Consider the following 19,268-nt stretch of genomic DNA (forward strand, 5'->3'; position numbering starts at 1 on the left):
AATACTCCTCAGGGTGATTGTCCCAACGTCCTCTTCCCCAAACTCCGTGTGAGAGCTAGTTCCCATGCGCCTCACCAAAACCCTCTGATGTTGCCAGATAGGAGTGCCTTCGTTTATCCGATGACTGGATAAAGGCCCTATGTCATTGTTATTTTAAGTAGGACTATCCCTCCCCGCTAGTGAGGTGGAGAGGTCTTTCACTTGTCTCGCAGCCATTTGGATTCTTCCCTCTCTAAATTCCTATTTGTAAACTGTGCTAGGGTTCTGTTTAGTAGATTTTTGTCCTCACTAATTTGTAAGTGGTTTTATATACACTGAACACTAACCATTTCATAACAATATTGTTCACAAATATCTTTTCCTGGTCCGTAGATTGTTGTTTTATATTGTCTAGAAATTTTAATTCTAAAGTAGTCAAATGTAATATTTCTGGCAGTTATTGCCTTTTATATTTTTATTTACCCCCTTTTTTAGCCATGATTAACTTAGAAGTGTCTTTTCAAATTTTCTATCATATGCAATTTTTATCTTTTTCTTATTGACATTAATTTAATTGTATTTTATCATGGAAGGTAGCCTGTGTAGTACCAGTGCTTTGACATTTGTCGATTCTTGATATTTTCTTTGTGGCCTTTGGTCAGATTTTACAGATTTTCCATGTAGACTTTAGAAAAATGCATTTCTCTAACTGTGAAGGTCGGCATTTTATTTTATTTTTTAATTATATTTTATTGATTATACTATTACAGTTGTCCCAATTTTTCTCCCTTTTCCCCCCAGAAGTTCAACATTTTAAATATAAAATCCAGTAAATGAAATTGTAAATTGCATTGTTAGAATCTTCATCTGTATTAATTCTTTATCTTTCATTATGAAAGAGATATTTAAAATGTTCCACTTTAATTGTTAAATTGTCAAATTCTGTTTGTAATTCTGCATTATATATATATCCTAAGATTGTTATCATATGCAAAAAAATTAGAACAATTGTCTTCCCTGTACCTTGCTATGTCAGCATTTCTTTCATATTATTTTTCTGATATAGTTTTCTTCTTTTAGTTTCAACCTTTCCAGGCCTTTATATTTTGCACATGCCTCTTAAATAGCATATGCCTGGATTGTGTTTTTAAACTTGTTTTACAATCTTTCTTGCAGAGTTTAGTCCATTTTTTTTGTGTGATAATTAACCTACTTGGGTTTATATTCCTGTATCCATCACCTTGATTTTTACCTTCTATTTTTCCATTGTGTGTGTGTGTGGGGTGGGGGGGGGGCTTTCTTGGTTGATTGAGGTTTTATTTGCAATTTTTTCCTTTTGCTTTTATTCTCATTCTTTTCCTCTCCACTAATTTGGAAATTATACTCTCTATATATGTTCTTTTATATATGTTCACTTAGAAATTTTAATAGATGTATATGGCAAAGTAAAAAGAATCAAGATTTCTAACCTTCTTTCAACTAACATGATATTCTTGGAATTCTTTTCTCTTAGATTATTCTTTTTATAATTAATGTGCTGATGCTACCCAAAAAAGTAGCAGACCTTTTTGATCATCACAAATTAGACATTTTATTTCTTATTTTAAATTATTGGGTGTTAAGACTTACCTACATATTTGCTGTCTTTTTTTCATTCACGATGTCTTCTGGCAGCATTTTTACTCTTCCTAAAGTACACCCTTTGGATGTTTCTTTAATGAGAGACTATTGGTAGTAAATGTTCAGTTCTTGTTCATCTGAAAAGGCTTTTATTTCCCATGTTATCAAGGGATAGTTTTGATGGTTGTTACAAAGACTGCTAACTTCTCCTTGCCCCATATTCATTGCCACTGCTTCTTTTCAATAGTAGAACCTCCCAAGTTTTAGCCAAGTACATGGCCATTCTTCTAGGGGCTTGGTTTCTTAGCATCTGTGACCTTAGGACTAATTCTAGCCAGTGAGAGAGAAGGTAGATGCAGTCACCTGGGATGTTGTTCTTAAAGGAAAAACAAACAAATGCTCTTCTTTACCAGCCTCACCCTTCTCAGCAGGCTAGAGCTCCCATGTGGCAGTGAGCTCACTTTGATAAGCAACGTTCTGGGACAAAGCAGAGCAACAGGATGGAAGCAAGCAAGGTTTCACACTGCCTTACATGGTAAAGCTACTCTGCTACACTGAACCAGTCGTCAGCTCACATATTAACATAAGACAGTAATAAATTTCCTATTTTGCTAAAAAAATTTAATATTGACCCCAATTAAAACCCTTTGGCAAGTTCCCAAACTAAGTACAATTCTAGATTAACAATTATGTTTCTCTGAGCACTCTGTAGACAGTATTATACCATTTTATAGCTTCCATTGTTGCTATTGAAAAGTCAGCTGTCGGTGAAATTATCATTCTGTGAGAAATTTTTTTCTGGCTGCTTTCAAGACCTCTTTTTTTGATCTGAAGTTTCACTACAATATGTTTTGGTGTGGATTTTTGGTGTTTTTGTTGTTTTTGCATTTTTGAAAATTTGGGACTTCATGAATTTGAACACCAAATTTGGAGTTTTCTTAGTCACTACCTCTTTGAATATTGCCTCTCTCTTATCATCTCCATTGTGTTTTTCTGAAATTCCAGCTAGATTACTTTATAACTTATAATTTTACTTTCATGTCTTTTAACTTCTCTTACTTATTTTCTACTTTGCATCTCCAGGCTTAATTATTGTAATTTCTTTAAATTTATATTCTGGTATATTCTATTTTAACTATGTTTAATACACCCTTTAACCTATTCATTGTGTTTCTGATTTTGATTATTATCTTTAGCATATCTAGAAGTTACATTTGGTTCCTTTTTTAAACTTTGGGTCACTTGTATAGTCTTCTCTTTTGGAACACTTTCAAGGCTATTTTTCTTTATTATATTAAATATTGTTTATGTTATTTATCTGATAATTTGGTAATTTCAGTATCTCTGCAGTGTATGTGGTTTTGATTATACCATTTGTTTTCCTGCTGATTTTACCCATTCTATCTTGTTTCCATGTGTATTTTGTGAATTTTTTGTGTATATTTGAGTTTATAATACTTGAAACTTTATCTGTGGGACTATTTTGAGCCTGAGTTTGAACCATATTCCTCCAGAGAATATCTGTGCTTCCTTTTGCTCAGATCCTGAGTACACAACCAACTGAAAACCACCTTAGGTTTAACTTTGAGTTTTTGTTTGATCCTCACAAGCCGTGTGAATTCTAGTCCCTAGATTGTATAAGAATCAGCTACTGGGTAATAGTTCTTAGGAAAGATAGTTCCTATTTTTCCCTGAGCTAAAGTGGAAACAACATTTTGGTCATCCACCTGCTAGGGGGTCATTTCTTTTTTTTCTAGCTCATTCAGAGTAAAACCTTTCAAGTTGTTCAACTTTAATGAATGTTTCATACCCTCCCCTCCCCCCACCTATCAAGTCCCAAGTGAACATTTCATTGCCTTGTGTGGGCTGAAAAATGCAGGCTCTGCAGTGAACCTCAACCACCCTCTCCATCTTTGCCCCGGGCAGTCTCAGTGTGCATGCCCGCTGCCCTGGTTTTTTGTTCTTCCCTCTTTCCTGGTACTTAAGGGTTCAGTTCTTAATTATGATAATGTTTATTTTATTTTAACCAGCATTAATAAACTTCTTTAGCTGGAGGCTTTTCAAGTCTTTTCATTTGCAATACTGCTGGAACAAGTTATAAAATATTTACTTCCATATGACCTAAGAGTCAAACTTTGTAAGGAGGGGAAAGCCAGCAGAGAAGTGAATGAAAAGGGTTGAGCTCTGACTTGTTGAGGGAAAAAAAATGGAGAAGAGCTATTGAAATTTTTAAATATTTAAAGTATAATAAACTATTTAAGAAGTAGTACCTCAAATAAAATGTAATACACCCTGTCCAATGATTAACAGAGTTGTGATTATCTTCTCATTCAGGAATTTACACAGTAGTACTACGTGCCAACACAACTGTAAAGAGCCATAGAGAGACACAGGGTGAAGAACCACATTCCCCTTGCCTAGACTAACCCTTTCTTATTAAAAGATGGAATTTTACATCCACAAATATTTGTTGAATTCTTGTCATGTCCTCAGGGATGAGGGTCAGGGATAAGATGGAAAATAAGTTAGAAATGTAAAACGGTCCCTGGCTTTTAGACATGGTGCCTCTGGCATGAATATCTATGAGTCATCTGGTCACAATCATTTAGAAATGTGCAAACAAAATTAAAGAGTTGGCCAGACGAGGTATATTGCTTGGGATGCATTGGGCTGACTGCAAGAAACAGCAAATTTCACACGAACACAGTGGAGTAACCCGTTAGGGCATTTGGACATTCCTTGTTTGCTCCACGAAAGACTGAGAGGTCCCTATTTCGTGAAGGAGCCCGGTTGTTCCAGCTGCCCACCTGGCTTTTCTTTGGCTTGTTGTTTCTGTACCACAGTGGCTCAAGCTGGGTGATATGCCCATTCCTAGCTGCAGAGGAAGCTTGGAAAGCAAATCTCTGTGATTTCCAGGCTTTACAGCAGGGGAAATAAAATGGAAAGGAGTCAGGAAAGACTTTGGAGCCAACCAACACTATATGCCACACTGGGGGGAGATATTTGCATCATTCATAACAGTTAAAGATGTACTATCCAAATATATAAAGAATTTCTGCACATTAAAGAGTAAAATGCATGCAACTCAATAGAAAACTAACTAACTATATATAGGTGGTTGCGCTGAGATAAAATGCAAATAAACAAACATAAAAAGATGCACCATCATAGTAGCATTAAGGGAAATAAAAATTGAACTAATAATAAAGTATTGCTTTTACCAATCAGGTTGGTAAAAATGTAAATTTTATAATATCAGATACTAAGGGTTAGAGAGGCAGGGACCCTCTTAAACTCTTGGCAGATGGTATAGCTTTTTTGGAGCACAGTTTGAGAATGTATTTGCATATTTGTTCAATTTCATTTATAGTTCTACTTGTTGCTACCTTAAATGTTAACATTTTTACTTAAATATTAACTTTTATATTTAAGATATTTAAGGATGTTAATTGCATTATTGCTTAAACAGCAAAAAATCATGGGGGAACATCTTGCATTTCCAATTGTGGAAGAATGGTTAAACTATCATGTATGCATGGTATAGACAGCTATGTAACTCATCAAGAATAAGTTAGATCCAAATGTTATAGAATGGAAAAATCTCTAAAACATTAAGTTAAAACTCATATAAAAAGTTTGAGTCACATATGCAATCTATATACATCAAATAATACCAAAAATGCTATAAGTGATGCTTTTTAAAAATAACATATATACCCGTGCATACAATGAGTTATATAATTGTATTCAAAAAGTCTCAAAGATAAGCTGATGTTTGGAGGAGAATGAATTAAAATGGTTGAAAACAAGCTGGAAGAAACCTTAAAGATCATCTGACCTCGTCTTTTTCCAAACGATGTGAGCCGATGGTACCCCTGTGATTTTCAGTAGTCGTGGGCATAGCAGGAAGTAACTTGGAATCACATAGTGAGAAAGATACTGCATTTTCATTAGTCTTTTAACCCTTCTGCTGGGGTGAAGGTGATTTTCTCAGCCTGGTGTCCCTATGACCATGCTAATACTTATTACCCTTTGTTAACAAAGAGCAGACCTGCAACTCAAAAACTTCAATAGGAACAAAATTTAGCTAAACTGAATAACATCATTTATAGTATATCTTTAAGGTTTCCTTCTATTCTTAGCAAGTAATATTTTTTCCACTGTATGATATGTGCTTTTAAAATTGATTTAAGTGAAATAGTGACTCAATTAGAAATATTCAAAGGTTATATATGCACACATATATTTACCTGCATATGCACAAGGAACATATATTTGCAAAGATACACATACATATATATTTATTATATGTGTCCATGTACCTATATAAGGAAAGATGTTATTAAATAATTGTGTATGTCTGCATAAATATGACAAAAACCTTTACGGGGAATGCAATAACTGAAGTTACAGAAAAACTAATTGAGTAAGCTTTTCACAGTGTAAATACAGAGTTCTTATTATTCTCACATCTTTTTTACAACTTATATAAATAATTTAATCTCAAAGTAGTGGTATAAGGCATATAGTTTTAGGTTAGTGGTATATTTTATCATTTGCGTCTATTAGTAGTAGTAATCCTAATATCACTAAATTTTAGCAATTCCACAACTTTTTAAAATTTAAAAGTATTTGGCATAGAAAGGTTGCTCAGATTATGCAATCATTAGCAGCGAGGCTGGGTCTGTCTGGGTGGCGACCTTCCAACTAAGGTCCATGATGAGCCTATATCATTACACAGTGTGTTGGCCATGACACGAAATGAGAATTACATAATCCACATCAGTAAGGAAAATGGATGAAATAAACGGCTTTAAGATGTGTCTGTGTGCTAATACCTAACATCTGTTTGCCAGGGTGGTCCAGGACTCAGAGGACCAAAGGGCCAGCAAGGTGAACAGGGTCCAAAGGTAACGTTCCCAATCTCAATAACTCAATACCCCTCTTGCTCTCCTCTCCCCCTTATAACTAACCATAATGATTTTGGGGCTCAGTCCTTTTTACTCTTTGTAATCTAAAGGTCCTTACATGTTTGTCAAAGTTGTGTCTGAGTCTTTCCCCTTATTTTTAGACCTGTATTTCTCATCAATCAGAATATTTACTAACTTAGTAAAAGAAAGGTTTCCGGGTCAGAAATAGTGTCAGTGTTCTGAGAGGTGTAGTCCTCTCTCTCTCGTGCATTCTCTTCTTTCTTGCTTTATTAGAGCAGCCCGGAACGCAAGTAGGCATCAGTGCCTCCCAGGTAATTACTCAGCCTGGACATCCCTCCCTCTTTCCTCCCACTATGCGTAACCAAACACACAACTCTATTTTCTGCTCGCACTGCCCAAGGCCACCAAGTGTGGTGCTTCAGGTTGGGCGCTGTACAAAGCCATTAACCAAGAGGACCAAGCTGTGCAAAGCTGTGTCAAGGCACATGTTTTTCCACTTTGCACAAAAGCACGCCCAGAGGGATGGCAGAAGCCCAGCCACTAACTGAGTTCAGGCTTCACCATCTTCTCTCAGGCTTTTGGTAAATCTTCTAACTGGTCTCCTGGCTTTAGTGGCATGCTTTTCTGATTGATTTTTCACATCTTCCCCCTCATTCATTCCTTGAAAGTTATACTAGGTCATATCACACTCTTAAAACCTGTTGTCATATGCTGTTTGCCCTGAGAGTACAATTCACCTTCGTTGGCATGGGACTGCAGGCCCCTTGTAATCTGACTCCCTGTCTCATTTGCCCCATGTTAATCCACGTGATCTGTTCTCCACCCATCTTGCTTGACTTACTGTCTCAATAGGGTTACTTATTAAATCTGCATAGTACTTATTCTTGGGGAAGAGAGCATCGCAAGGTTTTTTACTATAAAATTAGAAACAAGTGAAGCAAGGTAGGAGAGACTATGGGGGGGAGTAGTAAATAAAAGGAGGCTGAATATAATTAGTCAATTATAGTCAATTGTACCTAATAGTCAATTAGGTACTAGCCAATTCAAAACTTAGACCAGAAGAAATCTCCGTTTTTGTTTTGTTTTCTGAGACTGTGACACATTTTTCAGGCCCTGACGAAGTATCTTACTTGGCTTCATCTCTTATATACTGCAAGAAGGCCTGTGGTTTGAAAGCTTCTTCTCAATGATGTGCCGGGTCTTCCTCGGTTTAACCCCAGGGCAATGCCGATGAGCTCCTGTAGGTGCCGCTCTGTGCTCCGAACACCTCTCACCTTAGGACCCTGTGGTTTAACATTCTCCTTGGGTGATGGTTCTGACGATGTAGACATATTAGGAATTCATAGGTATTTGATGATCTCAAGATTTACCCCTTTCCTCTACTATTCTATTCCCAAAAGCCCACTACAGATGTGGTTATTTCTGTATGATGGTTTTGATGAGTCACAGATGCAAGTATGCAGTGGTTTTTGGAAAAAGTCTTTTTGGAGAAAGGACACTCATATGTCTACCGAGGTGGACAGTGTAGGGACCGATAGGCTGTGCTTTCCAGCCAGAAGGCCCCAATCCATGTTATTTTTTATTTTTCGACTTTGTTTTTCTGTTGCAGTAAATAGTTAATAATAATTGAGCAGCTCAGAGCAGCCCTATCTCCGGTCTTTCCCAGTCACTTTTATCTCATATTTTATACAATAAAATGGACCACCTACTTTCTACCCTTCTAATCCATTCCCAGTTCCTCAATAATATACAACCAGTATGCTATTAAATGCCTACAAATATTAAGTAATATTTGTAAATCACCTCCATGTCTCCTCCATCATAGTTTTAAAAATCTAGCTACCTCTTTCTTGCTTTCTCTTATTCAGTGTTTCTTATTTTTTAATTTTTTAATTGTTGTTCCATTACAGTTGTCCCCATTTCCCCGTTACTCTCTCCTGCCCTACCCACCCCACCTCCCACATTCATTCCTCCTGCCCCTGCTGTTGTCTTTGTCCTTTATACATGTTCCTTGACTTGACCCTTCCTCTGCTTTCCCCCGTCATCTCCCTCCCCCTCCCCTCTGGACATGGATGTGAGGTCAATCTGGCTGCGACATCTGTCACCCAGTTGGTCACCAGGGTTGATTCAGCTGATCTGGTTGGGTAGGCGGGTGTCCCCTTCTTCCCTCACCAATTCACGTGGGTGCCTCCCGAAGCTGCACACTTGGTTGAAGAGGACGACCTTCCCAACTAGAGGAGAGGACCAGTTTTCAGTCAAGGGTATATGCGTAGCTGCACTCCCCTGCTGGAACCTCCAAACAAGCTCTCGATGTTTCTTATAAAAATAGTTTTCCTTCAGTGCTTCTACATCCTCACCTCAAAAATAATTCTTTTTTGGGGGGTATGTAAATATTCACATGACCTTTATCCAGTTTCTCCATTGCAAAAAACTGGAAACAATCCAAATGTCTCTCAACAGGTAAATGAATAGTTTTCTGTCTATCCACACAGTGGAATACTACCCCACTATCAAAAGAAATATACTGCTGAAACATGCCACTCTGTGAGAGAACCTCAAAGCCTTCTGCCACGTGAAAGAAGCAAAAAACACAGGGACACTTAGTGTAAAATTCCACTTCTGTACAACCCAACTTGTTCTTAACCGACAGACGATTTCCGTTCCTCTGGGCGGCCTCTAAAATTGCCCTCGTTACTCACCAAGTGTCTCCTGCACCACAGCCGTGGCCTGTGGGTAGTTCTTACCCTACTTGAGACCTCTACGGCATGTGACGTGATTGTCAGCTCTCTATCTGAAATTTCCTCTTCTTTTGGCCTTTCCCATCCCACTCCAGCTCTCTGCTTTCATTTTCTTCCTACTGTTTAGGGTTTTTCGTTTCAGACTCTTTCCCAGGCTTCTCCTCTTCTCCCTTCTGCCTGATTGTCATGTAGTCTTTATCTATTTCCTCTTTCATTCTGTCAATGATCTCCTTAATAATCTCACCCCCAAATACATCTTCAACTACCCCCAAATCCTTCTCAGCTCAGACTTCTGTGGACCCTCGAACAACTAGGCATTTCCACACAGTTTGCCTCATACACCTAAAATTTATGATGTCTCAGGTGACACTTATTATTTAAGTCCCCCCCTTACACCATTTTGCTTTTTCTTCTGTATTGCCTGTCCCTAGTAATGGATTCATGAGTCTCACATTTAAGGTGATACCCAGGTTCTGGAAGTCTTAATTTATAAAAGATTGGCTTTCATTGGAGTCACAGCATGAAAGAAGGGGAAGGAGTTGAGGTTGAGGATAAGTAGATTTTTCTGGGTGTAAGATTACCAAGATGTGTAGTTTTAGCCAAACCACAACAGACTTACTTCCAAACTATAGAAGTAAGAGTGGCTAAGGTGAGAAGAAAGTCTGACTATAAGAAGAGAGGAACTTAAATAATGTTCAGGGTAGGGAAGGTCACTCAGTGACCACCGAAGTGGCACAGCGGAGGTGGCAGGATTATGATGACGAAGAAAACAGAGGGTAGGTGCAAGGTCTTCAATAAATGCAGAGGAATGGCCTGTGGTAGGTAACTGACAGCAGGTAATTGAACTGCAGAGTACAGTTCAGATGGATGGTATAAATCTTTACAGGCCAGGAGGGTGGTCTTGAAGCATTTATATCTTTTGGATTTGTTATGGCATGTGGGAGGTCTAGGAACTCACATAATTGGCATGAGTTCTTATTTATGGAAGCAAAAAAATATAAAGTTGCAGCAACCCTCGTGTGTTTACTCTTTTGGTTGACTGATGACATTTTGCCTGGGAGGTGAATCATTTGAGGTTTGGTGTCTTGGTATCCCATGAATATTTCGCATCTTAGGAAAAATTATTTAAGGAAATACATTATAAGTGTGCTAAGCAGAAATAAGTCCTGGGTGCCAGGGGGTCTCACTTAGCTCTGGGATGATTTTCCTCTCTTGCCTTACAGGGACCGGAAGGTCCTCGGGGTGAAACTGGCCCTCCAGGACCTCAGGGTCCCCCTGGACCACAAGGACCAAGTGGTCTGTCTATTCAAGGAATGCCTGTGAGTTGTGTGTAAACATTCAGATAGGTTATTGTTATTATTATTATTATTTCTCCATGCATGATAAAGAATGAACTTTTGTCTTTTATGCCTTAATAATGAGCCTCAGTCCCCATCAACTCCTACAAATAAGAATTGAGACATAAAAGTAGTGATTGAGAATTCACTCATTAGTCAGTGTTATTGTTCAGTGGCAGGATCTTTTACAAACTCATGCCAGGCTAGGGAGTAAGTCTACCCATGAGCAATTGGTCTGCGGAATAGTGTTTGACTAAGTCCTTAGCAGTAACAAACATTATACAAGTTTCAGTTATTCATTATGTATTTGCAGTGGACACAGATGAATGAGTCTTTTATTTCCCGTCTCTACCTCAAGGAGCATCAAAGGGCAGCGCACTAAGTAAGGGCTTTGGATTATAAACAGTGTGCTTCTTACAGCCTCATTTCTTTTTAAAAGCTGTTTTAAAGCACTGGAAACAAATTTAATTTCACTCTCTGATTTTCATTAACTTTACCCTAGAGATCTAGATTTATGGAATAAAGCCAATCTTTGCAATTAATATTTGAAGCAAATGGATCCTTTTCAGCCCTTTTCAGCAATCATTCTGTGCATATGGTATCTCTTTAATTTTCTTTCCCAGAGCTATTTTCACACTGTAGAAAACATGAGCGTGCCAGCATGTACAGTTACTAGTACTGATCATAAGGATTTGTTGAGGTCTCGCTACCTGCCAGTTTCTGTGTTTGCTTTTCCATTATTTTAATTTCTAGCCAAAGCAAAACAAAAATCTATATGGATAAATGGTTTTTAAAGCTAAACTATAAACAATATTGAAATGTTCAAGACTCCCCTCTATGTATTTACTGTACGGGCTTAGCCATATCAGACTGTATGTTCTGTGTTTAGACTATTATGATATATAAACGTTCAGTTTACTGGGAGTGTTTACACTAGTAGTATAGAGTATGTGAGAAGTGAAATATGCTGTATTTGGATGGTCACATGAAAGTAATTTCATCTTGAAAATACTAGGACAGTCCACGGAGAAAAAGAGTTCAGACAGAGAATTCAGCTGTGTGAACCTAACCCCGTGTACTTCTGTGTATTCAGGGAATGCCAGGCGAAAAAGGGGAGAAAGGAGAGACTGGCTCACCTGGTCCGCAGGTACTATTTCCGTTTTTTGTTTTGTTTTGTCTTGTTTTGGTTTTTAGTTTATTGCTGTCAGCTCTAGCCTAGAGCTTTGTTAAGAGGGGGAGAAAAAAGACAGTAGCTGTAATAAAGATAGTTAGTCCGTATCATTTATCATATTCCACTTTTACAGGTCACACTCATGGTTTCAGGGTGAGCCCTGGTGGGGACATTCTACGCTTGTGAATGACTTGTGGGTTCTGAGTTCTCAGTCGCAGAGACCTCAGGGAACCCGGGTGAGAAGGTAACTCACTTTCGTGACTCTTGACTCTTTGTCCTTGCTCCACCTAGGGCTTCCCAGGAGGTGTCGGCTCACCAGGACGCGATGGCTCTCCAGGCCAGAGGGTAAGGACTCACCCGAGGCTGGTTGGTAGCACAGCAGATTCCTCACCGAGTCACATTTTGCTTCTGTCAGGTTTCTGTGCAAAGAAGTCAATCAAACCAGGGGCGTTTTCCTTTCCTCCCCCTGCCCTCACATTTGCAGTGCTTCCATCTATGGAAGCATCCATTTGCCTCCACCGACATCTTCTACGTCCGTTACTTTCATCAGAACCTGGGAACTTGCATCAGACTCTCCCCAGTTAACAACACCTCTTTCTGAACGCTCCCATCACCTTAATACAATTTGAATGATGTGTATTGATTGAGCCGATTTTCCATTTTTTCCTAATTCTCATAAACAAACCTAAAGGAAGTCATGAATCATATGAATCAATATTTAGATATTATGATAATCTGCAGTACTCTCCTTTTATTTAATGTATGTCAATTATTTCTTAACTTGTTGAAGTGAATGACAGTCAGAGAAATTATTGGGATGGTTAGAAGGGGATGAGATAATATTTAGTCTGTTTAGTCAGCATCTTCACTGAGCCAGGTTTGACGTTCTTATCCCCAAAGAGATGGTAGCTTAATGGGAGGAGCTATAACCAAATAAGAAGCTATAATATTGCTTACAGAACCACATGGGAACACAAAGAATAGTTAACTAAGCAGACTTGGAGGGTCAGGAAGAGCTTAGTAGAGGAGACTGAGTATCAACTAAGAGACAGAAACTAGCGAGGTACACGAGGAAAGAAAGCTAGAGTGAGCAGAGGAAATGGCACATACGAAGGACAGGAGATGAATCAAAGGTGGGCATTTCCAATACTGCATACAGCACAGTATGGCTGGAGGTTAGAGTGCAGTGTGTGTGTGTGTACACTTAGGTATGGGGAGATTGTCAAGAAATGAAGCTAGAGAGGTAAACATATATTTACTTGTATCACTTTTTTTTCCCCAGACTATTGGTTTTGACTTTAGCAGGAAGGCAATAAAAAGTCTGAATTTTCAGCAAGGGAGAGACAGACTGGTCTTCCCTACACTGTCACTGATTTAGCCATGTAGGCAGCTCCAGTTTCTGGCAAGCCTGAAGTATATGGAGCAGCAGCCACTGAGATGCAATCCAATGAAGGACGGCATATTGGCATTCAGGGGTATCTTGGATTAACTGAGCCATTAGGTTAAAAAACAATTGGCTGGAAGACTCACTTCTCTACTCAGACAAGGCCTGCCTTTAGCTCAGGGTACTTAGACTGCTCAAGAATAAGGAGATTGTTGTTGTTTTTTTCTATAGAAAGCTAAGTGTGGGACCTTAAATTTTTTCCATGTCCTCTTCCCCCGACCCCAAACTCTCATTTGCTTAAAAACTCAGTTTAGTCTTAGTCTCTGTCTATCAGGTGGGCTGCAAAGCACAGCCAGGTGAACGTATTTAAAGGAGGCATTCTCTGAAAGTCAGATTTATGTAGGTTTCTTGTACATGTGGGAGGAGCGTCTAAAAGTATTTATATGCTTTGGCAAAGGGCTTAGGCTAAGATCCTGTGTGGTTACACACCTAGATTCTTTCGTGATTCCTGAAGCTCTGAAAATGGCCGTTCTGCTGATTTGGTTCAGGGAATCGACGTGATTTATCTACGCCTGAGGTCCAGTGTTGGCAAAGAACGCCTAATTCAAACATATTGGATTAGTGTTGGGATCGTTTGGTTTTGGAATTCTTTAAAAAAAAAAAACCCAATACACCAACAGAGACTTTTTGTAAATATTTTGCTATTCCTCCCAGCATGTTTTCTTTTATAAGATGAAAAGTCTTAGAGCTGTAATTAAGTGATAAGATATCTGTATGTGAATTTTATTTTCCTCTCTCCCTCAACTTGGAGGGAAAACTTTCGGGGTATGTCCAATTCCCAGTCGGTCAAATTCTTAGATGGGAATTGCTTTTTAAAACTGGTTTTCAGAAGATACTCATTCTTTGTATGGCCACGTTAAAAAAATAATGTGAGAATCCTGTGCCTGTTGTTTTAGAAAAGGTATTTGAGGGCAATGCTATTCCAGTGCACAACTCTAGGGGGTGCCATTCACAGAGGACAAAATACAATGGTGTCCCCTGAAGTTGTGTAATGTGGCTGCCATGCTTGAGGAGGGATTAAGTATATATATTTTAATATCTAATATCTTGTTTCATAAAATATTCATTGAGCACATGACAGTGGTACCTCAGTACTTGTTCCAAAATTCTGGACAAGTGCCAAACGGATGAATACCGAGCAAGTGATGAGTGATGGAGTGTTTTCTCTTGTGGGGCGGTGTCGTGACTCACAGAAGTTCCAGCAAGTGCCACGATCCTGAACACGCGCTGAGGGCTGAAACTTTCTTTCTCATCAGAATGCAACGAGTACAGGGTTGGACAAGTTCGGAAGCCAACGAGTACTGAGATATGACTGTGTCTTGTACCATAGACTGTGTTCAACCCGGAGAGCCACGTCCTTTTCTGCCTCCAGAGGGGAAGCATCCGGGAGAGGACAGGCTTTCAATATCTAAAGGAGGCACTCTGCGTAGACCTGGAGGAGAGGGAAGGATGGGGTGGTGTCAAGGGCGTGGCCCTTCCACGGGCCAGGCAAGCAAGTACGAAAATGGTCAAAAGGGAACAAAGGTGGGTTAAAACAGAATTATTTAGGTGGCTCTGATCTGTTTAGTTGAATATCTAGGGGCTTAAGGAACATGAAAGGTTGAGAACAATTAGATTGTTATTTAGCGGGATTGTAAAGCAGGAGCCCAGGACCACATTGCCATGTTGTGGGGACAGATCTAGGACCTGGAGCACCTTCACTGAAGGGCAGGGATGCCCAGCTCTCTGTGGTTAGGCAGGAGGCGAGGAGGGCCGTTCATAGAGTATTAAGGACAAACGTTCAGGATTGCTCCTGCTCTTTCTTGGGCCACCCTGAAAGGCAAACCTGCAATCAGAAAATAACAGTGATAATAGCAGCAGTAACAACCATGGCATAGAACCCACAGAGCAAACCCAGTGCACGAAGAAACTTACTGCCGAGAAATGCCTGGGAAGCCACTTCCAGGAGACCGCCCGGTTAGGCTCGAGTGTCCGGGGACTCGGGAAGCAGAGTTACTTTTTTCATCACGCTAAGCACTTGAATGACTTACAGTTACTACAGCTTCACTCCTCTGAGCTCGAATGAGCAAAGGCTACTGTAGGTGTGGAAGGAGGAAGCTGGAATAAATGTGTGTGATGCTGTCCAATCAATGCTTCCAGCTCCTTCGAGAGCCCCAGGGGGTCAGCGAGCTGGGTGTGCTGTAGAGGTGGTGGGCAACTCCTACTGCAGATTCTTCTTTCTTTTAAGTGTCTGTCTTCTCATATTGAGGTGTAAGAACTCACAGCGCAAAGCTGGCACTGTCTGTCACTCCGACTATCTCTCCTGGAGTTGGTGCCAATGTGGTTCCTTAATTTAGCCTGGAAGGAGGGAGAGCTTTACAAAGAATAAAAAGGAGAATGTTAAACATCTCCTCCTTAAGCAGGAGACTTGTTTTCTAATATTTCTAGCTTATTCTGGCTTTTCCAAAGGAGGATCCCTGACTCTTTGAGCTGGATTTCTCAGCCTTGACCCTAGACGTCCTGGTGGTCCTCAGAGAAACTAGGAAGAACAGGCAGGACAGGGGTGACAAGCCTGAGTGAGAGAAAGAACTGAAAAAGGCAGAAGAGAAAAGAACAACCTCTTTTCTCCTTCCGAGGCTCACTACACCCAAGACCACCAGCTTTCTGTCCAGCACTCCCAACAGAAACTTTGAAAAATTGTTCTCATTTTCAATTCTTAACGTGGTTACATAAAAAGCCAGAGAGACAAGAAAGAAAAATGAGAAGGAGATGTATCATTTACGGAACCCAGAAGATAGCAATCCCTCCGTGGTACAGAGGGTATTTGTTTTTAAATTCCAAGCAAACCATTTAAATTGCTTCCTTTCCTCAGGTTACTGCTCCCTGAACCTCCACAAGGCTGTGTATGGCCTTTGCCATAACCACAGCCTTGCTTTCTAATCTATACGAGATGAAAAAAATCCTTCTACATAGGAGTTTTGCAAAATTCGTGAGGGTATGAGAAGCAGGACGGCCCAGTGGGGAATGTTCTAGACCGGGACTGTTGGCCAGACCTGAGTGTGAACCCTGACCATAGGACATGGAGCCAGTTACTTCATATTCTCATCTGCGAAGTGGAAAAAATAATATTTGACTCCACGGAGTCGTTGTGGGGATTCATTCATTTAAAGAATTCCTGTGTAAAATTTCAATTTTAGCTCATATTAGTACTAACTCTTTTCAGTGTAAACCTAATGAGTTAAGACAGGATAATATTTTATAATAGTATGACTTCACATATTCATAGTTCTTTAGAAGATTTTAAAGAACTATTAAACGTCTAAAGGAAAAGCAAGTAGTTTATTGTTGGTGTTTCATTTTCCTGGATTCCATATTGAAAAGACACTTGGAACACACACTCCCTTTTTATGTGGGTTTGATGTATACAAAGGCTACATTTGTGATGAATGCCCCATTTCATCAAAGTGAGTTGGGTTCGTGATGTACTCCAGAAATTGAACTTGAGTCAACTGTCTGGATTTAATTCCTACCATAAATGTTCAACAGTGATGAGAGAGTCATCTACAGAATATTTGGTTAAATACTAAGCTTCATAATCACCCCCTCGAGTATCTCTCTCCTTCAGAAGAGGAAATGTAGCACACCATCGAAAAGCTAGTGGAGAAAAGGATTTGATTTTCTATTTTGTGGGTCTAGATGGGGTTTCACAAAACCGCAGGAGAATGTCCTCACAGTCAGCCGCCGTGACGATGATACATGCAATCTGGATTTGGCAGATTATTTGAATAAAAATAGCAGCAACCACTAGTATTCATTCCTGACACAGTGCAGGTGTTTTACAAATGTTATGTTCCCCAATCCTCAGAATAACCTCGAGTGCTAGGCACTGTCACCGCATTTTACAGACGAAGAATCGGGAGCCCGGAAAGTGGAAGTATGTGAACAATGCCACACAGCTAATAAGCGTTAGGGCCAGGATTGTAATCCATCTCCTCGGCTCCAACATGGTGTGATTTCTTTGCACGCAGTCATGCTAGCTTCAAAGATCACTGTGAGAGTTGGTTAATGTAGTCAGGTCTCCCACGGAGATATTTAATAAGCAGGGCTCCATCCCTAAAGACTGCTCACCTAGCATTTTGGGGCAGTGGGAACCCGGCTTGGGTTGCTTTCTTGGTGATGTAGACGTTACCATTTCACACCTAAGAATGTATTTCTTTGATTATTTTGAAACTGTACTTGGGTGCTGGCACATCTGGCCACATCTGAGGAGAGAACCGTTACTTAGGAAGTCGGTTTTGTGTCATTACAGACTGTAGAGGTGCCTCTGTTGGGGCACAGGATATGAATAGTATCTGCTCTATGGTCTGGCTCTAACACTGTCCTCCAGGGCCAGGCCAGGCACTTTGATATTTGTAACCTGGCAGTTTCACAGTGTAAGTGATGAGGGTGCTATTTTGTGTTTTGCTTTGTTTGTTTGTGTTTTTAAATGCCAATTCCTGGGCTTCAGGCTCAGAGATCAGATACAGAAGTTCTTAGGCATGACCCAGGAGTGTGTAGTTTTAAAAAGCTTAATGATTCTGATAATCAGCCAGGTTTGGGGATCACTGGATATTATATTGTGTTAGGCCTGTTATATGTTAAAGTGATTTCTTAAGTAGAACATTGCTGGTGGTTTTGTTTTAATTCACTGAAATCATCATGGCAGGTTACTAAAAATATATACATTTATATGTGTATATATACATATTGAAATAATATATGTACTATATAAACATATATTAATGGTATGTATTGTATCTATATAATACATATAAAATATATAAGTATATGTATATAACATATACATGTTCACACACATACATAAATTTGTGTGTCTGTGTGTGTATCACTGAAAGCTACCCAGGGACTCAACACAGTATCCCACGTAAGGATTGAGCTTGGATCTCTAGCTGGACCGGTGTTTACGGAGTCTGTGGCTTTTTGCTGCCTGGCCTCTTAACCTGGTGGTTGGTGTTAATCCTCTGCTGCAAGTAGCAGCCTTATTTCTTCTGGCCGGCTGCCACGCTGTCTCTCCACTGTCGCCCACAGCAGTCCAGGGCCATGCCACGGCGTGGAGAGTGTCCATCAGGACTTTCTACCCAGATTTCTCTAGCCCTCCCTGCTTGAGTTTGGTTTTGGCAAACTCACCCGGTGCCAGCTGCTCACATACCCCACTCCACCTGGAGTGTAGCATCAGGCAAAGGACCTTAACAACTGGCATTCCAGAATCTTCGAGTTAGTTTCCGTGGCCCACCATCGTAGGCTTCGAAGAAGAGATAGCTGGTGAAGAAGTCCCTAGGTCTGAGTGATATTTCTAGTAGCTACATAAACACAAATATTCCACCTTCTGACTTTCATTTCGGTTACAATACTATTTGTGGGCACGTTGGTGGTGTCCTTCAGACCCTGTAGGCACACTACCTAGAAACTAGAAACTTTTAAGAGCCTACAAAAATGTGTTTATGACCAGGAGAAGTATAGCTATTTACTCTAAAGTATGGAAAAGAAAACTGAAAAATGGAAATTTGTAAATGTTTCATTAAATGTCTATAAAATGGTATGCTTTGCCAGTGCCAGCCATAGTTAAATTTAGTATTCGTTTGATAATTAGTGATTTCGAAAACAAATTCTAGGTTAGAGTTCCTTTTGCTGACGAATTATCGCCAACCATAACTTAATGAGTTGGTCATAGCCAAATTTTTTCAAACACAAATTATGAACACCCTTTCAAGTTTTTATAGCAGAAATTATTTTTAATGTGGGTTGTGGGCGTCTATTAATATTTTGAGATGGGAGTCCCCCAAAAGAGAAATGCCTGGAGCTGTTCACATTATAAAGCACCCCTGTTTGAGAGCAGCTCATGCACGCTGAAAAGCCTATCTGTCAGCTGAAGTGATTTCCCACGTCATGTTTATCATTCCATCTTCTGTTCCCTCATATCCACTCTTCAGTGCTCAGTGAAGGGCTTCTGCTTCTTATGCGAGTGATGGATCTACACACATGACTTCTCAGCTTGGCTTCCTGGTATAA

General features: G+C 39.7%; 1 protein-coding gene across 3 annotated transcripts in view; it reads left to right on the forward strand.

Annotated features, from left to right (window-relative positions):
• Positions 1–19,268, forward strand: part of COL14A1 (collagen type XIV alpha 1 chain) — a 194,939-nt gene that overhangs the window by 136,022 nt on the left and 39,649 nt on the right. For all 3 annotated transcript variants that reach the window (XM_036031381.1, XM_028534047.2, XM_036031380.1), the window contains exons 37-40: positions 6,456–6,509; positions 10,492–10,587; positions 11,699–11,752; positions 12,068–12,121. In XM_036031381.1, coding sequence (XP_035887274.1) covers positions 6,456–6,509; positions 10,492–10,587; positions 11,699–11,752; positions 12,068–12,121 — 258 coding nt within the window. The remainder of the gene's footprint in view (positions 1–6,455; positions 6,510–10,491; positions 10,588–11,698; positions 11,753–12,067; positions 12,122–19,268) is intronic.

The sequence above is a fragment of the Phyllostomus discolor genome, chromosome 7 (genome assembly GCF_004126475.2).
Source record: "Phyllostomus discolor isolate MPI-MPIP mPhyDis1 chromosome 7, mPhyDis1.pri.v3, whole genome shotgun sequence".
NCBI lineage: Eukaryota > Metazoa > Chordata > Mammalia > Chiroptera > Phyllostomidae > Phyllostomus > Phyllostomus discolor.